Source organism: Odocoileus virginianus, chromosome 7, assembly GCF_023699985.2.
Source record: "Odocoileus virginianus isolate 20LAN1187 ecotype Illinois chromosome 7, Ovbor_1.2, whole genome shotgun sequence".
NCBI lineage: Eukaryota > Metazoa > Chordata > Mammalia > Artiodactyla > Cervidae > Odocoileus > Odocoileus virginianus.
The window spans coordinates 69,173,660-69,201,356 of record NC_069680.1 but is presented as its reverse complement, the minus strand read 5'-3'; the positions used below and the strand labels follow the sequence as shown (position 1 = coordinate 69,201,356).

The 27,697-nt window shown below is 45.1% G+C and overlaps 2 protein-coding genes and 1 long non-coding RNA gene across 10 annotated transcripts in view; 1 reads left to right on the top strand and 2 right to left on the bottom strand.

Annotated features, from left to right (window-relative positions):
• The window catches only part of TSPAN14 (tetraspanin 14), a 52,501-nt gene extending 50,216 nt beyond the window's left edge, over positions 1-2,285 (bottom strand). The window contains exon 1 of the mRNA XM_020899059.2: positions 2,167-2,285. The gene's annotated coding sequence lies outside the window, so the exon portion shown is untranslated. The remainder of the gene's footprint in view (positions 1-2,166) is intronic.
• A 129-nt stretch (positions 2,286-2,414) lies between these two features.
• LOC110140557 (uncharacterized) lies at positions 2,415-27,673 on the top strand. Of its 4 annotated transcripts, none has more exons than XR_011488810.1 (5): positions 2,415-2,640; positions 3,551-3,685; positions 13,711-13,786; positions 23,317-23,559; positions 26,067-27,673. It is a non-coding gene; the product is annotated as an uncharacterized lncRNA (long non-coding RNA). The 4 variants fall into 4 exon arrangements; XR_011488811.1 differs by lacking the exon at positions 23,317-23,559 and having other exon boundaries at positions 2,417-2,640; positions 26,067-26,194; positions 26,641-27,673; XR_002314775.2 differs by lacking the exon at positions 23,317-23,559 and having other exon boundaries at positions 2,417-2,640.
• PRXL2A (peroxiredoxin like 2A) overlaps positions 24,314-27,697 on the bottom strand; it is an 18,716-nt gene continuing 15,332 nt past the window's right edge. For all 5 annotated transcript variants that reach the window (XM_020899062.2, XM_020899067.2, XM_020899061.2 and 2 more), the window contains exon 6: positions 24,314-25,100. In XM_020899062.2, the coding sequence (XP_020754721.1) occupies positions 24,987-25,100 (114 nt within the window). In that variant the 3' untranslated portion in view covers positions 24,314-24,986. The remainder of the gene's footprint in view (positions 25,101-27,697) is intronic.

Below are 27,697 nucleotides of genomic sequence, written 5' to 3'. Positions count from 1 at the left end.
TGGCATTTTGTAAGCATTGCCAAGCTGAATTTTGTCTCAGTAAAAGTTGAAGTCAAATCCCTGAGCACAAGGTAACCTAGCGTGAGGCCTCAGGAAATGCTTCCATAACCCAGAGCATCCAGAACTCCCAGTTTCCAGGCCTCTATGGAAACTTCACTACCACCAGGACCTACAGGGCAGAGCTCCCTCCCCTCCCCCATGGAGAATGTGTTCTGTCCTACCACTCCCAAATGTGGGATGGGAGGGATGGGAGGCACCCTCACCCGTCCTCAGAGATTTGCACAGCTACCCAGCTGGTAAAGGATGGAACTTTCCTAAGGAGTCAACCCTTCTGTGGTTCCTTCATTTCCCTGCCCTTTCTTGCTACAGGCAGCTACAAACCTCAGGACGCACCAGTGGGCTTGAACTCCGGTGCCTGAACAGTGCTGCTAAGCTGAGGTTGAGTTCAGATTAATAAACACTACAGAGCATCTACTACATGTCCAGCCTAGGTTCTAAGACTGCATAGAACTGACAGCCAATCAGGGAGCTGTGAGCCTAGAACAGTGCTTGCAACAATGCCTGGCACCCCACAGATTCTCAACCACACTTTGTTGAATGAACTGAAGACCATCTTTAGTGGTTCAAACAGTAGAGTTCAGAGATGTGAGGACGCAGGAAGACAGGAGGGGAAGTTCACCTAGTAGCCTGGGCTTCCAAGGCCTGACCCCCAGACATCATGGATCCTCAAGATAGGACATAGCTTGGAGATAGCAGAGAGAGGAGCAGGAAGGACATGTGGGGCCATCACAGAGGAGTATGTGTTTCATTCTGAGGGTGCTTGGAGGATCCCTGGAAACAAGGGCACTCGGCCTTCCACAGGGCTTACTGAACGATAGAGGTGATGTAGGGTTGCTGGGGTGCTCTAATGACCAAGGCGCCAGCTTTCGCTTCACCAACAGGGCAGGGTGACCCAAGCACTCTGCAGGCACTAACTTCCTGTACCTTGAGGTCAAGGGGAAGGGTAAAGCTTACCCTGAAGGATTTGGCAAGCAGCTCCACCCACTTTTATCAACGGGAGGGTAACCCTCATCTCAGAAGAGGGGAGGAATCCTATGGAGCTGACTGTGGTTCAGAGAGCACACCTGCACAGGCTCCGGTGCAATGCCCTGCACTCAGGGCCCAGGTTGACTTGATGCCGCTAGACCCCACCACCAGGGAAAGCCTGGGAAGTGGTACACTGCTGCGGGATCCAGCTGCCAGGCCAGCACTGGGGCCAGTCGCTTCCCCAAGACTCCCAACAGCACTGACTGCTTCCAGCGAGAGACCAACTTCGTGTTCCCCCGGATTCGTGTCCCAGCGGTCCTGATGCACAAGTCCCTACACAAATACAGGCACACACCCTACCTACCAATACCACCACTCCTACCGGCAGGAGCAGCGGCCCGGGACGAACGAACTTCACAGTCACAGACCCAACTCGACCGAAGTTCCAGTTATATCAGGAGTTGGGTTTGCTCCCAAGCACAACCCCAAACGCCCAACACGGAGAAGCAGATCACCACCTACTCAAACTCCGGCCGCCCCAAATCCGTGAAGGGCAGAATGGGACTTAGGGCCAGGGTGGGCGACTGGGGGCACACTTGCGGCGGGGCAGGGGAGGGGACCGCCCTCCCCGGTCGGCGCCACCCTCCACCCTCTAGCCCGAGCTCGGGGCGGCCGAGGGTCCGTGGCGGAACCGAAAGGAGTGCCTATCCCAAGGCTCGCGGCTGGGGAGGGGAGCAGAACCCAGGACCACGGCGATCTGATCCCTCCCTCCCCGAGTGCTCCCACCACGCCCGGCCCCAGCAGGCACCCGTCCTGCAACGCGGACAGGGCGAGGGCGACAGAACCCCGAGAGCCAGCCGGGTCGACCGCTGCGGCTCTCACTCCGCTCGGCGCCCGAGTTCGGTTCAGCGGGGTCCGGACCAAGGCCTCAGCCCCTCGCGGGCGATCTGAGCAGACAAAGCCAGCGCTGGCCGCCGGGCCGCCCCGGGGCAGGAGCGAGGGCGCTGGAGGGACCGACCCTGGACCAGGGGATCAGTCCTTGTCCCCAGAGGGCGCTGGGGGGAGCAGGGGGGGGATCGGCTTCAGACAATGAGGGGGGCAGGGCCCGACGCTCCAGCGGGGGCTCGGCGCTCTACTCACCCGGGCGCGGTGGCGGCGGCGGCAGCGGCGACAGCAGCGACGCGGCCGGGCTCGGCCAAGGAAGTTAGAGCAAGTTCGGCGGCGCGGGGCGGTAGGGCGCGACTCAGGCCGTCCGAGCGCGGGGGCGGGGCGCGGAGGGCGGGGCCGGGGGCGCGGCGCCGGGTGGCTGCTGAGAAAGGGGCGCCGCTTCCCTGGGCCGCCCTGCGCGGCGCCGCCCTCCGCGCCCCGCCCCCGCCGATAGCCCCGCCCCGCCCGGCCTTCCAGTCCGCGCCTGGGCTGAGTCCGCGGGGCCCGGGGCCCCTTCGAATCGCTCTGGGCGGGGCGGGAGGCGAAGGCGGCCCTGGTCGGCGCTCGCTGGTTGGGTTCGTGGCTCAGGCCTAGTGGGGACCCGCACCCCACGTTTGGGGCCTCCGCAATATGCGGACGCCACGTCGGCGTTGTCACTGACCGGACCGGAACCCAGGCTTGAGAAGGGCGAGTTGTGGGGGCCACGTCTCGCGGGGGGCGGGGGGTACGACGAGGGTGACCGGTAGAGAGGTGAGTCAGGGTTATAAAAAAATGGCTGAATTAAAAATACTGAAAGGCGTTCCTGCCGGGCCTCAGAGGCTGGGAGTGGGGGTAGGATTCCAACCTAGAGTAGTAAATTAACGTTTATTTCTTCACACACCCACCGGCAGGTAAAGACTGGCTCCTGGTAACCTTGGTGCTAAAAATACTGGGCTTTCTTTGGACAACCTGCCGAGATTTGTTCCTCACCTTCATCCTGAGAAGGTGGCTGAGAGGGTTCTTGAGGGGGAAGGGGGGACTAGAGGTACAGCCTGTGGTAGATAGGGATTCATAACGCCGACTGGGCTCTAGTGTTAAAAAGGCTGACCTCTGGGGTCTCAACGCACCTGTCTGAAAAATGAGACCCAGGCACCGCCACTGAGCCTAGAACTCATTCAGTGGGGAAGGACTAGGTGATTTGTTCTGCTGGACAGCAGGAAGTTCGAATCTATTATAACTGGGCCAAGAGACTGGTTGCACCACATTATAGTAAAAGCAACCAACAGGTTAAGTGCAATGTAAGGAGGAGATTTTGTTAAGGAACTGTTGGGTCCATTCCCAGTTTTTTCTTATTAAGGGGGATGCAGCCAGCCTCTGACACCCAGACAGCTCAGAGACCTCCTTGGAGAACTGCCTATCCGTTCATCTAGAGCAGATAGTGGGTGTTTGAGTGCCGGGCCCTAATTTGATGCTAAGGATACAGCTGTAAATAAGACAGCTGAAGCCTTTTACTCCATAAAGCTGATTTTTGGTGGTGGAGACATAATTGCAAGTTGAAGTAAATGCTGGGAAAAGAACAAGGGACTGGGTTAGAAAACAGGAGCCATTCATTCTTTAGGTGGAGCCAGCAGGAAAAATGTCTTTGAGGAGTTGACGTTGGAATTGAAGTCAAGAGAATGAGGAGATAGCATTGGGAAAAGCAAGGCAGAGACATTCCAAATCAAGAACAGCTTGCACCAAGGTCCCGAGAAAGGTAAGCTGTGAATGTGTCAAGAGCTAGGGAGAAAAAAAAACAAACAGTATGGCCAAAATTGGAGCCTGGGAAAGAGAACCAGGATGATATGGGGAGGTGGGTGGAGACCAAGACATGTAAGACTGATCTAGGTTGGAAACCTGTTATTAAACCATTGAAGGGTTTTATGCAGAAGGCTAATGTATTCTGATCTTTTACTGTGTGAAGAATAAATTGGGTAAGTGACAGGCAAAAATGAAAGCAAGGAAACAATTAGACTCTTATGGCAGCCCTGGCCCAAACTAATGGTGGTTTGGACCAAACAGATGGTCACACTAAGATCAGTAGTTGAAAGATGCTGTTTTGAACGTGGACATCAATAGGATGGATGTGGGGGAGGCAATGGAGAAACCAAAGATATCTTTCAAGTTTCCGGCTGGAGTAAGTGGGTGAACAGTGCCTCATTTATTGGATAGGGTAACCTGGAGGAAAGGGACTACAAGTCAGGCAGGCACGTCAAGAATTCTGTGTTCATGTTGAGTTTGAGATGCCCATCAGAGATCCAGTTCAATTGTCCAGTCACTACACACCCAGAAGAGAGGCCTGGGCTGGAGGTCAGGCTTTGAGAGACATCATTTTAAAGATGATAAGTGCCTTGGGATCTGAGGGAGTCACTTAGGCCAAAGAGGTAGATGCAGAAGAGGCTGGGGTTCAAGAGAGACCCAGAGGAGTCCGAAGAGCCAGAGCAAGAAAGAAGACTGAAAAAGACTTCTTTTTCAGAAGGCTGGGGAAGCGAAAGGATAACCAGAGAATGCTATATCCCAGAGACTGACAAAGCAGTATTTCCAGAAAAGAGTGGTCAGCTGTGTTAGATGCTGCTCACAGATCAGATAAAATGAAGAAAGGGAAAGAGCCTTTGATTCTGGCAACATGAAAATTGTTGGTGCACATGATAAGGGCAGTGTTCCTGGAGTGGTGGGGTGGCTGCCAGACCATGGTAGAGCTGTCGTGTTTGGACAGCTTATCCAACAGGGAACACAGAACTGGGAGAGATCTAGAAGGAATGTGGAATCATAGGAGGCTTTGGCAGAGAATGCTGGATGACCCTAACAGCCATTCTCCCCCATTTCCTTTATTATAGACTTTCCAGTTCTAGCTGGCCACGTAGCTTCCTTGAATAAAAGCAAGTTTCTAGGACTCCCTCAGGGCTCTGCATGAACACATGGCTCAGTTCTAGCCAACAGGAAGCAAATGGAGGTGACCATGTGCAACACAGGATAAGTAGCTTTAAAGGGAGGTGGTGTGCTGTCCTCAGCCATTGTTTTCTCCTCCCCAGTGGAGTATGTAAAGATGTAGCTGCAGCTCAAGCAGGCTTATTCAATGCTGAAGTGGAAGCCATGTGTTGAGGATGTTAGGGCAACAAGTTTTGGGGTTCCTGATGTTTAGGGATCTGCTTTATCTACTCTGGGCTGCCTACTTCATCCTTTGTTTTCCAGTGCTTATAGCCATATCTAATTTTAATTTTTGTTAGGATATAAAGGGTTTGGTTAAAATATGGAAAGGACGAGAACAGGCTTGCAGAGTGATAGGAATGATGCAGGAGAGATGGCAGGAGTGATGATTCGGAAGAAGTGGTAGAAGAAGATGGGATGTGGGCAGGAATGGTGCTGTCCCCTCTGGAAAGGGCTGCCCCCACCGTTATTAAGGGGGATGTGGAAGCAGAGAATATGTTTCCAGTGAAAGTTGGGAGTGGAAAGGTGATCATCCACACCTGATGATTTCTGCTTAACCTTGGATGATGAAGAAGGGCATGAGCCTAGAACAAGGAGAGAGTAAAGTCAACTTTGTGAATCATGGACCCGATGATGTTAGAGGTCCTGCCAGCCTGAGCAGCCTCAGAGACAGCTGCTTCCTGGCACAGTTGGCCACACTGCTGCAGGGCATGAAGGGGGTGAGGGAAGTGCCCACAAAGCCAGCAAGGCCGCCACCCCTCCCCCACCAGGCCTCACTGACAGTTACTGTGACACTTGCCTGCCATTCCCAGCTGCCCTTTGAGACCCACCAAGCTTTACCTGACTCAATTTTACAATAATTTTTTGTGGCTTTCAGAGAGCATCAGGGACACTCAAAACAGAGCAGGCCCATTTTCTTTTCCTTTTTTAAAAACTGAAAGGAATCACAGTGGTTATCATTTTGAAATGTACAGAAATATCAAATCACTATGTTGTGCACCAAGAACTGACAGTGTTGTAGGTCAATTATATACTTCAAAAGCAAACTCACAGAAAAAAGAGATCAGATTTGTGGTTACCAGAGGTGGGGCCTGGGGAGGAGGGGGAATTGGATGAAGATTGTCAAAAGGTACAAACTTCTAGTTGTGAGATAAAGTACTAGGAATGTAATTAACACTGCTGTATGTTACATTTGAAAGTCATTCAGAGAGTAAATCCTGAGTTCTCATCACAAGGAAAAAAATTTTATTTTGTATCTCTTAATGTATGAGTTGATGGCTGTTCGCTAAACTTATTGTGGTAATCATTTTATAATATTTGCAGATCAAATCATTTTACCATATACTTTGAACTTATACAGAGCCATATGTCAGTTACATCTCAAGAGAACTGAAAGAAAGAAAAAAAAGTACCACGTAACCTAAAGCAGAAGAATGGAGATATGGATAGTCCCAACTCATAAAAGGGCTGTATTATAAACAGTGATTTAGTTTCCGGGCTAGCCCCTAGAACTGTAATTGCCAAGAATATAACTGAATTATTGCATCTACTGCAAGCCTGAGGTACAGATTATGGGAACATAAAATAGTACAAGGAGGGGTAAAAGAAAGAAGCTGAGAATATTTTCTTCTCCTGGACATTTAGTGACTATAAAATTTAAATGGAGGAACTTGGCGTTAACATCCTCTGACTTCCTCCTTTAACACCCCCGCCCCCCTCCCCCCCCCCCCCCCCCCCCCCCCCCCCGCCCCATCCCAGTCTGGTCCTTGTCCCAGTGCTGCTTATGCTCACCCTGGGCTCCACTCTAGCACTTCTGTGTGTGTGTACTAGCACTTCTGTGTGTGTGTACAAGACAAAGAGGTGGGGGATAAAGGGAAACACCTTGAATATAAGAGGGACTTGGTGTCCAAGTGTTCCTAATTTTCAGCCCCGATCTTGAGCAAAATATTTCACGTCTCTGAGCCCTACTTTTCTTATTTGTGAAGTCAAGATATTAGAACCCACCTCACAAGCTTATAGTAAGAATCAAATGAAATAATGTTTGTAAAGCATCCTATAAGCTAGAAGAAACTCTGTTTTCTGGTAAAGATGCCTTACTAGGACCAGACGACCAAGGATCCTCACTTTAGTCAGGATGTTTTGGTTGGGAGTGACAAAACCCTACCCAAACTAGCTTAGGCCAAAGGAGGGAAAATTATTAGAAGGATACTCAAGTCATTCACAAAATCAAAAGAAGAACTTGAAACCAGATCGATTCTGGATACTAGGGGCTGATCATGCAGGCTACACAGACCAGGAGCCCTTTTCTCTCTGTCTCTCCTAGTGTACAGAGCTTGCCCCATGTTGGAGATGTGACTCCAAATAACTCTACACTCTAGGAATCCCAAGGAAGGCCTCTAACTGGCCAAACTCTGGTCATGTGCCCACTCTTGAGCCAATCACTGTGGCAAGGGAGAGAGGTTTCCCTACTTCCACCAGGTATAGGTCAACATGTCCATCCCTGTGGTCAGTAGAGCAACATCTTTGCCAAAGAAGAGGTGGTGGGTGCAGGACCAGGGTAATTCCTGGCAGAGTTTTACAGAATATATATGCCTGGTATTCCTTAGGCCCTAAGCAGTCACTGAAAGGTTTTAAGCAAAATAGTAACATTATTACACTTGTGCTTTTAGAAGATCTGTAAGGCTGCAGTAGGATTGGAGGGAGCAAAATATTAAAATAGGTAAGAAGGAACCTGTACAGTGGTTCAAAAAATTGATAATGAGGAAATGGTAAGAGGTGAACAGATTCAAAATATATTTAGGAGGTAGAACTGAGAGGTGACTAATAGGATGGTGACTAATAGGATTCTGGCTGCATGGACAGTTATGCTATTTACTGAGACCAGGAATCCAAGTGACTGTGTGTTTGGTGAGGGGGTCACAACTTGGACCTCTTCCATTTGAGAGATCTCTGGATAGAGAGAAGATGTCCAGATTGCTATTTGAAGTTCAGGAGAGACATCTAAGCAACATTATATATTTGAGAGCTGTATTAATCAGAACTTGTGTTCGGTTCCTATAACATCAACCCAACCACACTGCTTTAACTAAATGGTGTTTGTTGCTCTTTGCTGCTCTATTGAAAACTCTGACATAACGCCAAGTTTGAAGGTAAGCAGAGCAAGACTGGTCATTCAGGGCCCAGGTCTGCCCTGTCGGTCTGCTCTGGCTCTCCTTACTGGGAAGCTTGCATCCTCAGAGTCAGCTGTGGCCATACAATGGCTGCTGCAACTCCAGCTTCCCACCTACGTTCCACGTATGCAGGAGGAAGAGCAGAAAGGATGAAGGAGCAGCGCCTGTGTTAAGGAAAGCAACCTTTCCCCAGAAATCCCCACTGCCTGCGGCTTATGACTCATTGGCCAAGTCTGGTCACATGGCAGTCTTTAGCTCCAAGAGAGGCTGGGAAATGTAATTTAAAAAAATAAGTCCCGAGCCTGTTTAACAGAAAGAAAAGGAGAATGATTCTTGAGAGAGTGGCACAGAGATGGTGATTAATAACTGTGAAAGTAGAGGAAATTACCCTGGGACTGGGAGTTGAGAAGGGAGAATAACCGAGGCCGAATCCCAATGAACATGGAAACAACCAGAAAGAGAAAAAGAAGAGGGATTAATTAACCTGAGAAAGAGCAGTCAGCAAGGCAGGTGCAAAGCCAGAAGGGTGGTATGTATACAAGTCGAGGGAAATGAGGGTTTCAGGAAGGAAGGAGTGGCCCCCAGGTTCCAGTGATGCAAGGAGGACTGCAAGACAAGGCTGAGGAGTAACCACAGGTTCGGTAGCTTCAGAGAGCTGGGTTAGTGGAGTAGTTGAGTCAAAAGTGCACTGGAGACTAAATGAGGTTCAGGGTGAGATCGTTAGCTGGAAGATGATGAGGGTAAGAGGCTGAGGGAGAGGTTTATTTAGATTTTTTAAGAAGAGAGAGATTTGAAGATGTTTAAATGATGCAGGAAAGACAGTAGAAGAGAGATTGAAGTGTTTGAAGGAAAAGAGAGGAGGCTTGCTGGAGAAGGTGGGAGGGACTGGGATTCAGGACAAGTGGGCAACCAAAAACTAGAGGACAGATGGGGCTCCATGGAGACAAAAGGATGGGGGAATAGATGACTGGGATGCAGATGTTTGTGGGTTTAGTGGGGGTCCCTGAGTGAAAGCAGCCTTTTTTTTTTTTTTTTCTTCTGAAAACAGGAAAAATAGGTCACCTGTTAAAAGAAAGTGGCTGTTTGGTGGGATCCAGGGATTTTTAGAGAAACTTAGCAGAAAATGAGAGAAGCTTTTGAGGAAGGCAGGCAGGAAGGTTTGAGGGTGGTGAACCAGAGTCAGAGTCACAGCTCAAATGAGACAGCCTTCATCCATCCTCAGCGACTGGGGTATGTCCCGGTGTAGAGAGCAGAGACAGGAGAGTTGATCAAAGTTTGGAGGGTGTTGCTGGAAAGGCACAACAGAAAACAATGGTACAGAGCGTCGAAGATGATCGAAGAGAAAGCACTGAAGTGTTGTTCGTGAGCTGTGGGTGCTGGGGGAGAGAAGTGATAGCTGGAAGGGCCAGTAGATGGAGAGAAAGGAGAAGATGGGAGTGGAGCTGGAGGGCCCTCACTGACTACAAAAGACAGGGGTGGTGGCTCGAGGCTACGGTCAGACAGAGGAAGGTATCCATGGGAGGGGATGTTGCTCTGGAGTGAAGGAATCAGTGACCCTTGGAGTGAGGAAGTCAGGGTCAAGTATGGCAGGACTCGGGTGAGTCGGGCGCTAACATCTTTCATTCTGAGCTGTCTTGAATTAAGGTTGCCTTTCTTGAAAAGATCAGGGAGCCATGGAGAAAGTTAAACAGAAAAGAAAGTAGTTTATTAGCCCGTCACCCAATGCCTACCCAAATATCTGTTTTAAAAAATTTGTAAATTTCCAAGGGCTTCTTACTCCTATATGCAACTGCCACCTCGGCTGTGGGACTTCTGTCCTCAGACAGTATCCCTACCAGACTAGAGATTTGTGGTAGGAACACAGTGGAGCATACTTTAATGATGGAGGCCAGGATTGTCATAGATGATGGTGACGAGGAGTCCTGCCTGTCTCACCTTAGTTGTCCAGCCTATAAACTGAGGGTGGGAGAAAGGGGACAGTTGTTTAGTAGGTAACCTCCCAGGGCCCTTCCAGCCTTGACTGCCTGTGAGTCAACCTTACTGTAATTTCTCCAAATGGGAGAAGACAGTTTTGCCAAAGCAAGAAGGTCCAGATATTGCCAGTAAGACGTCAGAGGGAGAGTGCCAATCAGCGAGATTAAGAGCAAGGTCAACCCCAGCTTTGCCCCTGAAAGCTGTCCACTAGGGGAACTGTGGACTGTGTGCAAATGTGAAAATCACTTGACAGTGAAGAATGATTCCTTCTGAAAAAATCTCATGTGAACTGACTTTCACAAAGCTATGCATTTGTAAAACAACGTGGAAAGGTAGGCCCAGAGTGAGTCACTCACCCCATAAGACATAGAACCCGAAGTGTTAGCTTTATGTCCAGACCTTTCTGTCTCAACCTTCCACCCCAGTCCTGGAGACTCATGATCACATGGATTTGGGGATTCACTGAGACCTGGGACCCCTATGCTCAGGCTCTGCCACAAGGGACCCTTGATAGGAACCCCAGGGAAGGGGAGAAAGAGGCACCTGCCCCACCTGCCTGAAGCAGAGCAGAGCAGAGGTGGATGCTGTGCCCATCACAAGCGCTTCTGCCTGGCCGGCTGCCTCACAGCTCTGGGGACTTTTCCCTGGTTCCATGGGAGAAGTCCCTGGGGAGCAGTGCGTGCTCGCTGCTGCCACGTGCTCACACTGCCATCTAGGGGCAGCCAGCTGAACTGACTTTATGGAACCACTGCTCTGTGTGTTGGGGCAGGAGAAAACGGCTTTCGGTCTGGTCTGATGCTGCTTCCTTCCTGGAGCACTAGTTCTTCTGGCTCCCCTCTCCTAGTTACCCACTCAGACAGGACCATGCACCTCCTCCTCCGAGTATCTGGATCTCTCTTCCCTGTAAATGTTTCTTCCCTTCCCTGCTTCCACCGTCTTCACAGGCTCTCTGAGGTCTCTGTTGCTAATGTGACTTTAGATACCTTCCATGCACTGGCCACACTTCATGTTTATCGCCAGGCTTGCCCTCTCTCATGAGCCCCAGCCCCAATCTAGAAAGAGGATTTTATTCCATGCTCCCCTCCCCCCAGGCCTTGAGAAGTTCATGTCACTGAACATTGTGCAGAGGCTCAACAAGCCTGGTCCCCATAACCACATCTGAGCAGGTCCCTGTCACCACGGCTTTGACCACAGGCCTTCTTCACACTCGTTGATCCAGTCTGTCACTTCTAGTTCAGGGGTGGCTGCACAGCCAGCCCTTCAGGACCCAGTGTTGGGATCTGTTGAATTGCTTCTGGAATTCAAGGAATTCCTTCAAAGGAAGCTGCCTCACCCATAGTTCTTAGACCTAGAACTCGCCAAACCCTCTTACCTCATTTCTGGACAAGTGATGAGTGATCCTGACTCTGGCCTCCCCATGGGGGTCAGATGAAGCCAGAGTTCAGTTTGAGTTCAATTTCTCCCTCCACCCTGTCCTGCTTCCCTTACTTCCTGCAAATAGGTCTCTGGATCAGCTTCTGTTTCCGGTGCACTTGGCCACAGCACATGTTATCACCGCAACTCAGAACATCTGCCCATTCCCTTTGTGTGAGAATACAGAAGGAAGAAACCAGCCAGCCCCACCGCTCAGCCAGGTCCTTCAGAAGAATGGGCCTGGATGTTCCCATGTCACCAGCTTCCAGAGTGTCACTCATACTCTGGCCCTGGTGTCTCCCTTTGTTTCTCCTGCTCCAGCTACTGCTGGCCAACTGGTCCCCAGTTTCCTTGGTGGGGGGGGGGGCTCTGCCTGCTGCTCTCTGTGAGTCTTCAGCCCTTGCCCTCTTCCTTTTTCAGAGAGACACATTTGTGTACCCCAAGAGTGAGAAGCTGATTACCTTGGTTAACTGTCACCCTCTACATCACTTCTTGGACAAAACTTTCGTGCTAGCTTTGCGGGTTGGTCTGCCTTGCATACCTGACCAGTCTATGGGGTCCTCACTCAGAGTCCAGGACCCACCCCTGGTCCAGCCACTCTGTCCAGCACAGTTTTGGGGTACAGAGCTCTGTTGAGGGGACTCAAGTGGAGCTGCTGCATGAGAGCCCCAGGAGAGGGCAGTGATGCATGGCAAATGAGTGCATAGTGTCTCTCTGGTGTGATGCTAGGGCTGCTGACTCGGGATAATAAACAAAGTTAGATCTCCATATTAGCATTTGTAACCAGTTTGAGTATGAGTATGCAGATCTGGTTTTGTGATGATTATAGTCTTATTGGTTGATTTTTAAAGTTGTTTAAAACATTTATGAGACTGAATCATCAGAATTGGGAAGAGTATCATTGATTACACTTAACTTCAAATGTTCAGGGCAATCTACTTTATTAAAATTATAAAAGGTCAATTTGTTAACCGTGAGAATTTGTTGTTATTTAGTCACTAAGTCATGTCCGATTCTTTGCGACCCCATGGACTGCAGCATGCTAGGCTTCCCTGTCCTTCACTGCCTCCCATATTTTGCTCAGAAAAGTCCTTCACTGCCTCCGGGATTTTGAGCAAAATCCCGGAGGTAGTGAAGGACAGGGAAGTCTGACATGTGACAGTCCTTATGGTTGCAAAGAGTCAGACATAGAATGTGAATATTTAAAGAAATGTTAACTGTTTCAGTTTTCCCATGTTGCATGTGAGACAATGTGTGGAGCTGGCTGTGTTTTCTCTGTATACACAGAATTCCTTGGGTTGTGGGGAGCCCAAGGGGTGCTGAGAGTCAGTTCAGGGAGCAGGACACTCACTGTCTGTGCACCTGGGGGTGAGAAGGTGTCTGTCCTGTGCTCTGCCCCACGGCCCAGCTGGGGCCAGTGAAGGGGGCTGACCCTGTGCGCTAGGGTAAGGGAGTCACTGCTGGTGGCCCCCCAGCCCTCACCTGACACAGGCCTGAAGTTGATTCAAGGTTCTTTTGAATCATGAATGTTGGGGAAGAGATCAGCTGAGGTCTCTGCCTGGCGGACTTGTCAAAGGCTTCCTGCTTGAAAGGGCAAGCCGCACAGCCCACCCCAGGAGCTGGCTGTGTCTCTAGGCCCAGCTCCCCACCCCCTCCGGCCCCCAGGGCCCTGGCCGCCTTCTCCTCTTGAGTGTGGGCGGTGCCAGGATAAGGGCCTGGCAGCAGGCTAATCTTCTCTCCCCCTAAACAGGCACAATCAGAAAGGGCACAGGGAAGGCCCAGTGCCAACTGGATCCACTGACAGGCAGAGCAGCTCTCCCAAGTGCCTGTCTGAATTTGCATTCCTCTCCAGGCCTCCTCTACCCTTGCAGGCCCGTTGGGCTTCCCCAGCCACACTGATTCTATACAATTTAATGTGCCCTGAGCTTCATGCCACATCTATAACCCTCTCTGAGGGGCTGAGGGTGAGGGTGCAAAAAACTTTTGGTCAGTAAATCAGATACAGAGGTTTAGTAAGTAGATAGGATAATGCTATTTTTATTACTTCATTAAAAAATATTTAATTAGTTAATACATTCACATGTATTAAAGTTCTAAAGGGCTTTGAAACGGACCTTTTCTTCTCACCTGTACCAGCCACCAGTACCCTATTCCTGAGGCAAATACTGTTACTGGTTGTTCATGTATTTTCCTATCAGTATGTCATAGAAGACACTGTTGGTTGAGTCCTCAAATCCATTCTGTTTTCTTTTTCTAGGGATAGAGTCACCAAAATTTGACAAGGTATAAACCCATCCACGAGAAAGACTACATTCTCTGAGCCACTGTTACAGGTAAGTACAAGCATACCTCACTTTATTGAGCTTTGCTTTGTTTATGTGTGTGTGTGTGTTTACACATTAAAGGTTTGTAGTAATTCTGCATCAAGCAAGTTTATAGGCGCCATTTTTTTCAACAGTATTTGTTCACTTTGTGTCTCTGTGTCACATTTTGGTAATTCTCATAATATTTTAAACTTTCATCATTCTTAATTTTGCTGTGGTGATCTGTGATCAGTTATCTCTGATGCTACTACTATTGCATAAAGATTACGACTTGCAGAAGGCTCGAATGATAGCGTTTTTAGCAACAAACTTTTAAAATTAAGGTATGTACATTATTTTCTTAGACATAATACTACTGCACACTTAACAAATTATAGTATAGTGTAAACATTACTTTTATATGCACTGGGAAACCAAAAAAAAAATCATATGACTGGCTTTTTAAAAAATTTTGCTATATTTACTTTATTGCAGTAATCTGAAACTGAACCCATGATATCTCCAAGGAATGCATGTGCAGCCCTTAATCCTGGCCAGTGGGATGTGAGCAAAAGTGATATGTGCTCCCTCTAGGTCATACCTTAAGGGAAAGAAGTACGTTTAGCCTTTGACAAAATTCAACATCCTTTCATGGTAGTATTAAGTATGATTAAGTATGGAAGGATCTGTTCCATACCAACAGATTAAGTATGGAAGCATTGTTCCTCAACATAACAAAGGCCGTATGTGATAAACCCACAGCTAACATCATACTCAATGGTGTAAAGTTAAAAGCCTTTCCTCCTAGGATCAGGAGTAAGACAAGGATGCCCACTACCACCATTTCTATTCAACATAGGACTGGAGGTCTTAGTCATATCAATTAGGCAAGAAAAAATAAATAAATAAAAGGCATCCAATCAAAATTTCATCAGAATGAAATCTGTTTAGAGATCACATGATATAGAGAACTCTGAAGGCCACCCCAAAACTGCTAGAACTAATAAATGAATTTAGTAAAGTTGCAGATATAAAATCAATATATAAAAATCAATTGCATTTCTATACACTAACAACAAGCTATCTGAAAGAGCAAGAAAGCAATCTAAGCTTTCTAAGTTAATAGATAGCTAAGCTAATAGACATCTATCGCTGGAGAAGAAAATGGCAACCCAATCCACTATTCTTACCTGGAAAATCCCATGGACAGAGGTGCTTGGCAGGCTATAGTTCATGGGGTCACAAAGCGTCAGACACAACTGAGTGACTGAGCACACAGTAGACATCTATAAGTACATTCCACAAAACAGCTACAGAATACATTCTTCTCAAGTGCCTAGGAAACACTCTGGGCACTTATTTGGCTGCATCATGTCTTAGTTGTAGCACATGGCATGCAGGCTTAGTTTCTGTGTGGCATGTGGGATCTTAGTTCCCCAACCAGAAATCAAACTCACAGCCCCTGCATTGCAAGGTGTATTCTTAGCCATTGGACCAGGGGAGTCTCCCTAAAAAACATTCTTAAGTATAGACCATATGTTAGGCAATCACATAAATCTTTAAAAATTAAAATAATTGAAACCATACAAAAGCTTATTCTCTGATCACAGTGGAATGAAATTAGAAATCATTAACAAACACACACACACACAGAAATCATTAACAGAAGGAAATTTGAGGAATTCACAATTATGTGAATATTATGCTTCTCTGGTAGCTCAGACAATAAAGAATCTGCCTGCAGTGCAGGAGACCTGGGTTGGGAAGATCCCCTGGAGGGGAATGGCAACCCACTCCAGTATTCTTGCCTGGAAAATCCCATGAACAGAGGAGCCTGGTGGGTCTCATGGGTCCGTGGGGTCTCAAAAAGTCAGACATGACTGAGTGACTAGCACACAAACAACATACTCCTAAATAACTAAAAGGTCAAAGATGAAATCAAAAAGGATATTAGGAAATATTTTGAGATGAATGAAAACAAAAACACCACATACCAAAGTTTATGCAATGAACACAGTGCTTAGATGGAAAATTATAGCTGTAACCATCTATATTTTAAGAAAAGGAAGATCACAAATCAATAAGCTAACCTTGTACCTCAAGATACTAAAAAAGAAAAGCAAACTAAACCCAACACAAACAGAAGGAAGGAAATAATAGAGATTAGTGCCAAAATAAATGAAATAAAAATGTAGAAAAAAATGTAAAAAGGAAATCAACAAAACCAAAAGCTGATTCTTTAAAAGGATCAACAAAATTGATAAATCTTTAGCTAGACTAGTAAAAAAAAGAAAGACTCAGTTTATTAAAATCATTAATAAAAAGGGCCATTATTTTATTTTCAGAAATAGAAAAGATTATAGCAAAAAAGAAAGCAATCTCACTTACAATAGCATCCAAATAATTAAATAAACAAAATGTTTAGGAATAAACTGAACCAAGGAGGTAAAAGACCTGTACACTGAGAACTATGAGACATTGATGAAAGAGACTAAAGAAGATATAAGAAATAAAAAGGGAAGGAAAAGAAGAAGACACAAATAAATGGAAAGATATTCCATGTTCCTGGATTGGAAGAATTAATATTGTGAAAATGTCCATTCTACCCAAAGGAATTTACAGACTCAGTGCAATCCCTATCAAATTTCTAATGGCATTTTTAGGATACCCTTTAGGGAAACCTATCCTAAAACCCTAAATAGCCAAAGAAATCCTAAAAAAGAACAAATCTAGAGGCATCACACTTCCTGATTTTGCACTGTAGGGAACATTTCATGCAAAGATGGGCACAATTAAGGACAGAAATGGTATGGACCTAACAGAAGCAGAGATATTAAGAAGATGTGGCAAGAATACACAGAAGAACTATACCAAAAAGATCTTCATGACCCAGATAACCACGATGGTGTGATCACTCACCTAGAGCCAGACATCCTGGAGTGCAAAGTCAAGTGGGCCTTAGGAAGCATCACTACGAACAAAGCTAGTGGAGGTGATGGAATTCCAGCTGAGCTATTTGAAATCTTCAAAGATGATGCTGTGAACGTGCTGCACTCAATATGCCAGTAAATTTGGAAAACTCAGCAGTGGCCACAGGACTGGGAAAGGTCAGTTTTCATTCCAGTCCTAGAGAAAGGCAATCCCAAAGGATGCTCAAACTACCACATAGTTGCACTCATCTCACATGCTAGCAAAGTAATGCTCAAAATTCTCCAAGCCAGGCTTCATCAGTGTGTGAACTGCCAGATGTTCAAGCTGGTTGTAGAAAAGGCAGAGGAACCAGAGATCAAATTGCCAACATCTGTTGGATCATCGAAAAAGCAAGAGTGTTCCAGAAAAACATCTGCTTTATTGACTATGCTAAAGCCTTTGCCTGTGTGGATCACAGCAAACTGGAAAATTCTTCAAGAGATGGAAATACGAGACCACCTGACCTGCCGCCTGAGAAATCTATATGCAGGTCAAGAAGCAACAGTTAGAACTGGACATGGAGCAACAGACTGGTTCAAGATCAGGAAAGGAGTACGTAAAGGCTGTATATTGTTACCCTGCTTATTTAACTTATATGCAGAGTACATCATGTGAAATGCCAGGCTCGATGAAGCACAAGCTGGAATCAAGATTGCTGGGAGAAATATCAATAACCTCAGATAAGCAAATGACACCACCCTTATGGCAGAAAGCATAGAGGAACTAAAGAGCTTCTTGATGAAAGTGAAAGAGGAGAGTGAAAAAGTTGGCTTAAACTCAACATTCGGAAAACTAAGATCATGGCATCTTGTCCCATCACTTCTTGGCAAATAGATTGGGATTTCCCTAATGGAAACAGTGAAAGACTTTATTTTGGGGAGCTCCAAAATCACTGCATATGGTGACTGCAGCCATGAAATTTTTAAAAGACACTTGCTCCTTGCAAGAAAAGCTATGACCAACCTAGACAGCACATTAAACATCAGAGACATTACTGTGCCAACAAAGGTCAGTCTATTCAAAGCTTTGGTTTTTCCAGTAGTCATGTATGGATGCAAGAGTTGAACTATAAAGAAAGCTGAGTGCCAAAGAATTGCTGCTTTTGAACTGTGGTGTTGGAGAAGACTCTTGAGAGTTCCTTGGACATCTAAGAGATCCAACCAATCCATCCCAAAGGAAATCAGTCCTGAATATTCATTGGAAGGACTGAGTTGAAACTGAAACTCCAGTACTTTGGCCACCTTATGCGAAGAACTGACTCATTGAAAAAGACCCTGATGCTGGGAAAGATGGAAGGCAGGAGGAGAAGGGGAGGACAGAGGATGAGATGGTTGGATGTCATCACCGACTAAATGGACATGATTTTGAGTAAGCTCCAGAAGTTGGTGATAGACAGGGAAGCCTGGTGTGCTGCAGTCCATGGGGTCCCCAAGAATCGGACATAACTGAGCAACTGAACTGATGGACTGAATGTTTGTTGTGATCCACACAAAGGCTTTCACGTAGTCAATGAAAAGGAAAGATGTTTTTCTGGAATTCCCTTGCTTTCTCTATGATCCAATGGATGTTGGCAATTTGATCTCTGGTTCCTTTGCCTTTTCTAAACCTAGCTTGTACATCTGGAAGTCCTCAGTTTACATATTGCTGAAGCCTAGCTTGAAGGATTTTGAGCATAAAATGAGTGCAATTGTACAATAGTTTGAACATACTTTGGCACTGCCCTTTTTTGGGATCAGAATAAAACTGACCTTTTCCAGTCCTGTGGCCATGAGCAAAAGGTTTCATAGCCCCTGCTCTGGGGGATTAATTCAGAGCTCTTTTGTCTCCATCAAAATGTTGCTACTGACCTGTTTGGGGTCCTGTAACATCATATTTCTGTAACTCTGTTTTATTCCATAAAGTGAGGAGTAGGATCAAGATTTTAACTCACTGAGTCTATGCTGGGAGTATTTTGAGTAGGAAATGGAACCAGCGTGTGTTGCTGGATGTAGAGAGTAGTTTGAGGTGTTATTTGTTGGAAAGAAGCTCTGCCAGGAGAGGAATTTCCAGGGACCTGCCCTCTGCCTCTGGCTACTCCATGACCTCTCCCATTCTAAGTATGGCTGGACCAGCCCTGAGCATGTACTTGTTTAATGAGGAACTTTTCTCATCAACTCTTTGGTTCCTTTGAAACAAGAAAGATAGGATAAATGCTCATTTCTTTTTTTCCTTCCAAGGTTTTAAAATGAATTAATTTTCTAGTATCATCCAAAGACTTTTTAATTTTTATTTTCTTTAATTTAAAAATTTTTTAAAGGATTGTTGTAAACTTATGAATTTAAACATATCTTATATGTTTTAATCCATCTTAACTAAAGATGCTCATGTTGTCCCATCTTTTGCAAGAAAGAACCGTTCACGGTAGATCTTGTAGATCTTTCTTTCTACAAGCCTTCGGTGGTCTGAGGGCACTTGCTTGATAACTGATATGACAAGATATTCCAGGTCATCTTGTACACATTCTCTGCCCTAAGCTTGTAATCAGCCATTTCTCTGATGTTGGAAGATGACAGTGTGGACTTATCTGACTCTTAGAAGAGATTCTTCATGTTTCTGAACTGAACAACATAGTAATTAGGGCATGGGTATCTCTTGTCTAATTCTCAAACAGATACTCTGTTCAAGCCTTAAGATATAGATGGGGAAAATTCTTTATACTTTTCTAACATGTCACAGTTGTTTCTCAATTTAAGACAGTGGGTTTCCACCTTACTGCGTACTAGAACACCGTAGGAATCTTTTTAAAAAAATACTGGATCCATCCTGGATGCACACCCAGAGATTCTGGTTTAACTGGACTAGGATGTGACATTAGTTTTAAAGGTGTGAAGCAACCAGATGGTGCACAACCCTGGCTGCACAGTTTAACATTACATATGTGTTTTTACACTTTACTTTATATGTATGAAGCTTTAAACATTACTGTTGGGCAGTCTTAAAATTTTATGTAAATTGTGTTCTACTGAGTATAGCCTTGGGAAGCTTGGTTTTTACCTAAGGTTGTTTTTATGAAACATCCCAGTTGATACTTACACCCCTGGTTCATTCATTCCAGCTATTATATTAACAGCTTATTAAAACCTTACTTCCACACCATCATTTTCTGCTCTCTTTTACTGCAAAATTCATGAGCAGTTAGTTGTTCAGGTCAAAGATATTAGAGTCATCCTTGACTCCTCTTTTTTTTTTTTAATGTCCCAAATTTATTCATTTGGAAATCCCCTTAGCTCCATCTTCAATCTTCAAACATATCTGACAATTTCTCACCACCTCTACTGCTACCACCAGCTTCCAGTGATCATTATCTTTTGCCTGGATTATTGCTGTAGCATCCTAAGTGGTCTCCATGGCTCATCTTCTGTAAGTGATCATTGCAACACAATCAGAATAATGTAAGTCAGATCATTCCTCTTCTCAAAACCCTCCAATAGATTCCCATCTCTCTCAGTAAAATTCAGAAGTTTTACCATGGTCTGCCAGAACATGGTATACATTTCCACCATTTATCTCACCACCTTCTCTTCTTGTTACAAAGACCAAGGTCATACTGCTTGCCTCATGCCAGGCCAACAAATCGAGAGAGGGATTGTTGGGGCAAGGAATAGCGACTTTATTCAGAAAGCCAGCAGACTGAGAAGATGGTGGACTAGTGTCCTGAAAACAGTATTACCTGAGTTAGAATTTGGGGCTTCTAAAAGGAGAGGCAGGTGGCTGGTTGTTGCATACTTTTTGATCCAGGGATCCTTTATGATTGCCACAGTCCACATGGGTGTGGTTACAGAGTTCCTGTAAACCTCCAAGAAGACAGTTGCTATTTCCTGTTCTTCAATTTTTTAAAAGTCAGAGCCTTGAGATTGGACTATTCTGTGTTTTTCCGGCGATAGTCAACACTCGTTCACAAAGGTGCAGCACCAGCGTGACTAAGCACAGGCAAAGAGCACAGGAGTTGGAGCTAAAGCAGTAGATCCAATAATGAGTCAGGGTTTTTTTTCTCTCTCACAGTCTCATCTACCTCTGCTCCCTCATTTATGTTGTTATAGCCACACTTGCTCTCTTTTTATTTCTTGACTATAGCAATCCCATCCCCACCTTTGGGCCTTTGGATTTGTTGTTTCCTCATCGAAGTGAGAAGGGTAATGCTTTTGAGAAATCAGTGTATTGAGGAAGAGAACGAAGAACCAGGCAAATAAAGCAGGCTCTCCCATTTTCCCATGCCTGTGTACTTTCCCTCTGAGGTTCAGAGACTTGATCATTTCTGAAATGAGCTCCTTACTACCCTGTCCACCTACCCAAATCTTCTCCACCCTAAAGTTTCAGTTCCAGCCCAGGCTTCCACTACATCCATGTCCATGCCATCCCTGACCCTTGCCATCCAAAAACTATTTTACAAAAATCATCAGAGACTACCAGGGGCAGCCTGGTTCTGGGTAAATTCTCTTTTAAGGTGTGAGCGCTGGCCTTCTAGACTTGATGCTAAATTCTTTGAAGATGATTCTCAACCTTGGTTGCATATTGGAGTAATCCAGGAGCTTTCAGAAATGTTTTGTCTGTCTCACCCCGAGATTCTGATTTAATGGGCCTGGGTGTGTGGCCAGGGCATCAGAATCTTTCCAACCTCCTCAGGCAATTCTATCATGCAAACATTTAGAGAACCGTCAGCTTTCCTGCAAGGAATCTCTCTCTTTGCTGGTAGTTTAAATTATTATGGATTCTTGATTAGTTTATAAAATAAAGAAAAGGGAACATGCTACTGCTTGTCAAAGGCTGCTGAAGCTTCAAGCCCGAAATGCACAAATATTAACAGTTTGATCTGTAGGGTCCTTTAGATTCTTGTTTCTCAAAATGTGGTCCATGGGTCAGTAGAACATCAACATCACCAAGAGCTTGTTAGAGGTGTGAAAACTCAAGCTCCACCCCCCCAATCTTGAGAACTATGAAACTTTCAGTACAAATTATTTTGTCCAGTCCCCATATTAGGAGACCTGAACAAAACTATGTTCCCTAGCATAGTTTTTTATCACTCAAGGTTGTTTCTTGGGGAGACCCAGCCCCCTGAGTCCTTGCCTGGGGAAGCTCAAGGCTGTCAAAAGAATTTACCCATTGCTTCAGCCAGCACCTGACCATAGGCCTCTGACCTACATTTTCTTTTTTCAGTTGATGTATATTTTATTTTTTTAAACTTTTCATTTTATATTGGGGTATAGATGATTAACAACATTGTGATGTTTTCAGGTGGACAGCAAACAGACTCCATTTTCTTCCTTTTGCTTTTTTTGACCTCCCTTTTCTTAGAGCATTTACTTTAAAAAAAAGAAAAAAAGAAAAAAAACCCTCACAACTGTAAATGCTGTCTCTGTCCCTTTAAGATGTGTATGTTATCTCCTGAAACCCAGGAGTATTTTCCTAAGGACCTGGGAGCATCCCTCTGAAATGTCCTCAGCAAGACAGATAGGGCTGCATCTTCCAGTCTCTGTGGAAGGATGGAAACCTAACCTGCTGAACAAGCCAGTTAGCAGAGACAGCCTGATCACAGTGATCAGTCCCCCTACCTGCCGTTTGTAATTTTCCACCACTTTGACTTTGTTCAAATCCCGGCTCATCTCCCCTCCCACTCCTTATCTTCCCTTTAAAATTCCAGTCACCTTTGTGCACAGCCTGGCTGAATTCAGTTCTGTATTGAAGCCTCTGCCCTAACTGTGGGGGTTACCAAGTAAACTCCATCTACACTGTCTTTAACTACTGTTTGGCTTTTCTCTAAGCATCTTCATTTAACAAGATCTTTAGGTGATTTGCATGTATACAAAAGTTGGAGAAGTACCATTTCGTATTTATCATTCCCTCAGTGACTTCTAATATACAGCCCTCAATGACAGATAGTAATTATTATGCCCATTCTGTGATTAAGAGATGAAGGTCAGAGCTTTGCTTAAAGTCACACTAAGTTAAAGTAGAACTTGAGCTCACCTCATAACTCAGTCCAGTGCTCTTTCCATAATGCCATGCTGATTGGGGAGAGAAGGCACAATGCATGTGAGGACCCAGGAGTGAAACAGCTGATGAAGATCACAGTAAGGTTCCTCTCCAAGCATCCATTTCAGCAATATCTTGCAGGCTCTGCTTTTCTTTGGTTGTAGGAGAACTGTTTCAGAATCCAGTGTCTTCTAGGCACCAGAGAATTCTCATCTGGAAAATCCTATCATTAGCTGGAGTCCCAGGGATCACAGCTAGTAGGGGTGAGTCACTGTGTTGACCCTCTTCAAGTACTGAGGAGCGCTGCCTCCAAGAAGCCCAGCACGTCATGGGCTAGTGCACACACCATACAGCCACCACATGAAGTCAGACCCAGTCCTGGTCTTAGTACAGAACTGGCCACCCCTTCTCACTGTACGCTCAGTGCCAACATGCCTACCTTCCCAGCTTTACGTCCACCCTCCATCTTCATTTCTTGCTTTCCCATATAAGCACAAACTCCCTTCCTCTTGGCCAGTTTGGCCCCTTGGGTAAATTCAGTAGTTCCCCCTTATCCATGGTTTTGCTTTCCACCCTTTCAGCTGTCTGAAGTGAACTGCCCTCTGAAAATATTATATGGAAAATTCCAGAAAAAAAAAATTCAGAAGGTTTAAATAGCACACCATTCTGAGTAGCATGATGAAATCTTGTGCTGCCCCGCTGTCCTGCATGGGATCCACGACCATCAACATCATCTGCTTCTGGCATCCAAACCCCAACACTGTCGTGGCTCAGTGATCCAGGATCACCTGAAGCAGATAGACAATCCTCCTTCTTTCTGTCAGGTCAGCGGTCACCTAACCCTACAATGCCTATATCATTCACCTCACTTCATCTCAGCACATACCATCTCCAACATCACAAGGAGGATAAGTATAGTACATTAAGATATTTTGAGACCACAACCACATAACTTTTATCACAGTATAATGTTATAATTTTTCCATTTTATTATTGTTTTTAATCTCTTGTCTAATTTATACTTTATAATAGGTATGCATGTATAGGAAAAAACACAATATACATAGGGTTCAGTGTCTTCCATGTTTTCAGGCATCCAGAGGGGTTCTTGGAATATATACATGTAGAGGGGGACCACTGTACTCCTCTTCTCTGAACTCCGGTCCCTGCCTTCCTACTCCTGGGCTGGTTTGGTGCCCTGAGGAGACTCCCTAGGGCAGAGTCCCCTTCAGGCTCTTGTGGACATCATATTTACTCACACAACATTTCAAACATAACAAACTAATGAATTAAGTTACATTTCATCTTCTCTGTCCTTTTTTCCCTTCAGTTACTGAATTGGGCTAAAAGAGCATCAATAAGAAAGCAACTACCAATTTTAAATGCCAATTCATTTCTCTAGAAAAGACAGCAAAATCACTCACATGTACGACAGGATGAACTTTTCTGGTCATCTGGAAACCTCTTAGATCATTAGAACGAGAGGAACTCCTTTACCAACCATACTCCATACACATGCAGAGTACTGATTTTTCACATTCAGTGTCTTTGGCACAAATGACTTAATAAATTCAGCCATTATTATGGTAAATATTTTTATTGTTAGTTTTATCAGAAATGTGTATATATGGACAATTTTTGATGCTTAATTTTATTAGAACCAGAACCATGCTTTCTAGAAGATTGTTTCTTCTAGAAAATCAAATCTCCAAGATTAGAATGGAAGACAATGAGAAAATAGATTTCACTTTATTATTTACCTTTATCAAGTCATCCAAAGCACATGAATTCTTTTATGTATTACTTTAACATTATAAAATAAATCATTACTACTGTGAAAACATGAGCCAAAAACCTTGTATCTTTAATCTTCAAGTCAATCATCAACTTTTCTAAGATTTTTAAAGACATGAAAATAAAAATCATTTCAAATAATAGCACTCAAACACCATGTACATTTGTGATGAAGTGTAACAATCAACTTTAAGCCTCAGATTTTCCAGGTTTTAGCTGAAATAAGCCTTATTAGCGTCTTAGATTTTTATCAGTCCTGTTTGGGGGCTTATTAGACCTTATTTTGCCTTATTAGACCTATACAGAGTACAATATTAAAATATGTTAATGGTCTATACTGAGAATATGGCATAATAGATGGGTTTATAATGCCTTAGGGACAGCAGCTGACCCACAACACATCCTGCAAACACAGGTGAGACCCCTTGTTATCCCTGAGCTGGGCAGTTTCACACAATCATTTTTCCTCTGAGGCTGAAGTCTGTGGTCTGATCTTCCTAGCAGCTTCCAGAACAGAAGTCAGGTTTACTTTGTCTCCAAATTCCTTTTCTCGGTGCTCGAGAAGAATGCCCTAAAAGGAAACAAGAGGGTACATCGGTCCTTACTCTGAGAAACTCATGAGATAGACTCTTGAGCGCCAGCTGTCCATTAAGCCCTATGCTTGGGGCAGCAAGGAACAGAGATCCAAATCAGGCTGGGCTCTGCCCTTGAGAAGTGCAGTCTTTGGGGGAAGGTGGATCAGGAAGGCTCCCTAGAAATAATCTGGACTGTACATGCAGCACTTTGGCAGCAGGATGTCAGGAGTGATTAATGTAACAGGGCGATCAAGGAAGGCTTCACAGACACTACAACGTGGACGGTGAAGGGAGAGGTGCAGGTAAAAGGACATTCCAGGCAGAAGAGAACAGAATGAGCTTGCCTCTGGGCAAGCCTGATGGTATGGAAGTGGAACTCCAAGGTCACACCTTGATGGGCTCTCAGTGACGACCTCAAAAGGGTGACCCTCTCTTCAGTGTACTTACGAGTCTTAGTGCATTTAGTGAGGCGTAATGCACTAAGACATAGTATGCCCTAAAGTACCCTAAAGTCGTAAAAAAATAAAACAATATGCTGAGATCAGCATCAAGGAATCCTTGTTAGAGAGTTCTCTGACACTAATAAATTAAAGTCAGATTGAATCTGAAAAGTAAACACTTACAGTTTTACATGTTCTTTGTACCATTATTCATAAAGACTTAAAAAAAAAAAGTACCACCACCCTGTGGGAAGGGTGATGTCCTTCCACTACTGGGAAGGAGATCAGGAAATTAAATTATATTTACTTGCTCATCAGAGCAGTTTGCAGATATTAGAAACACTGAGGTAGAACATATGATGACATGAGGAAATGTTTGTTCACGATATACTGTTAAGTTAAAAAGAACATCTAACTTAGAAAGATATCATTTTCTAAAAAAAATAAAAGGCCCCTCAGCTCAGCTTTGTTCTAACAAGTTGACCCTGGTAACTAAGCTGTCCCCATCTTCTCCATTTTCAGATTTCCTATGTTGAAAACACATTATTTTAAAAGTAAGTACACTTTAAAGATTATTACAGAGAAAATCCCTACTGAGTGGAACTTGGCACAGTGGAACTGCAAAAACTCTGCTCTCAAGAAACATGGAGGTGAGTCCTGAAGCTGGGCCAGCCTGGTCAACCTTCCACCAGGAAGGAAGAAGGCAGGAGCTCCAAGGGCATCAATAAAGTCAAACAACACACCTAGCAACATCAGAGCGAGCCAGCCAGGCTTAGGGAGCCTGTGAGCACCAGCTGAGTCACTGCCAGGCAAGAGGAGGCTGGCAGGGGAGCCGGGCCCTGCCCTGGGGGCTGAGAGGCAGAGATAGGAAGAGAAGGAATCCTAGGAGTCCAGAGTGGGGAGAGGCTGAAGGATCCTAAGGAAGTGGCCTGCCCAAGTGCAAGGGTACCGGAAGGGATCTTTGGGAACCATCTGCAAGGAGGAGCTATGGGCAAGGGAAGGGTGGCGTCTCTGCAGCAGGAGAGATTCATTTCCTCTGTACCACATACTAGCTGTGTATCTTTGGCTGAGTTATTTCATAGGCCCATTCTCTTAGATGTAGATGAGAACAAAAACACCGACTACCCCAGACTGACTGCAGAGAAGACGAGATCATGTAGATGAGCACCTGGCACAAGGTAGGCACTCAATGGCAGTCCCGGTCACTAAGACACACTGATACGTTTACCGGAAAGTTAGCAAATAGGTTTATGTTATACCAGACACTAGATCATGCTAGATTCTCAGATAAGCAATTGCAGATACCAAGGTTTAAAAGAAAAAGACGTGAAATACAGCTTAAAATAGAATGCTTTCTGGAGAAATATTGTCTGATATCCCTTATGTGGAATTTAAAAAGAAACGATACAAAGGAACTTACCAAACAGAAAGAGACTCACAGACTTAGAGAATGAACTTACGGTTGTGCAGGTGGGGGGATGGGCAGAAGGGATAATTAGGGAGTTTGGGATCAACATGTACACACTGATATATTTTAAATGGATAACCAACAAGGACCTACTGTACAGCATATGGAACTCTGCTCAATGTTCTGTGGTAGCCTGGATGGAAGGGGAGTTTGGAGGATAATGTATATATGTGTATGGATGGCTGGATCCTTTTGCTGTTCACCTGAAACTATTAATATCACAACACTGTTTGTTCATGCTTTTGAACTGTGGTGTTGAAGACTCTTGAGAATCCCTCGGAACGTGAGGAGATCAAACCAGTCAATCCTAAAGGGAATCAATCCTGAATATTCATTGGAAGGACTGATGCTGAAGCTGAAGCTCCAATACTTTGGCCACCTGATCCGAAGAGCCAACTCATTGGAAAAGACCCTGATGCTGGGAAAGATAGAAGGCAGGAGGAGAAGGGGACGACAGGGGATGAGATGGTTGGACAGCATTACCAACTCAATGGCCATGGTTTAAGCAAGCTCTGGGAAATGGTGAAGGACAGAGAGGCGTGGTGTGCTGGAGTCCATGTGGTCACAAAGAGTCAGATACGATTGAGCAACTGTACTACTTTGTTAATCAGCTACACCCCAATACAAAATAAAAGTTTTGTTTTGTTTTTTTTAAATTGAAGGCTTTCTGTTCCCACTAGCTTAT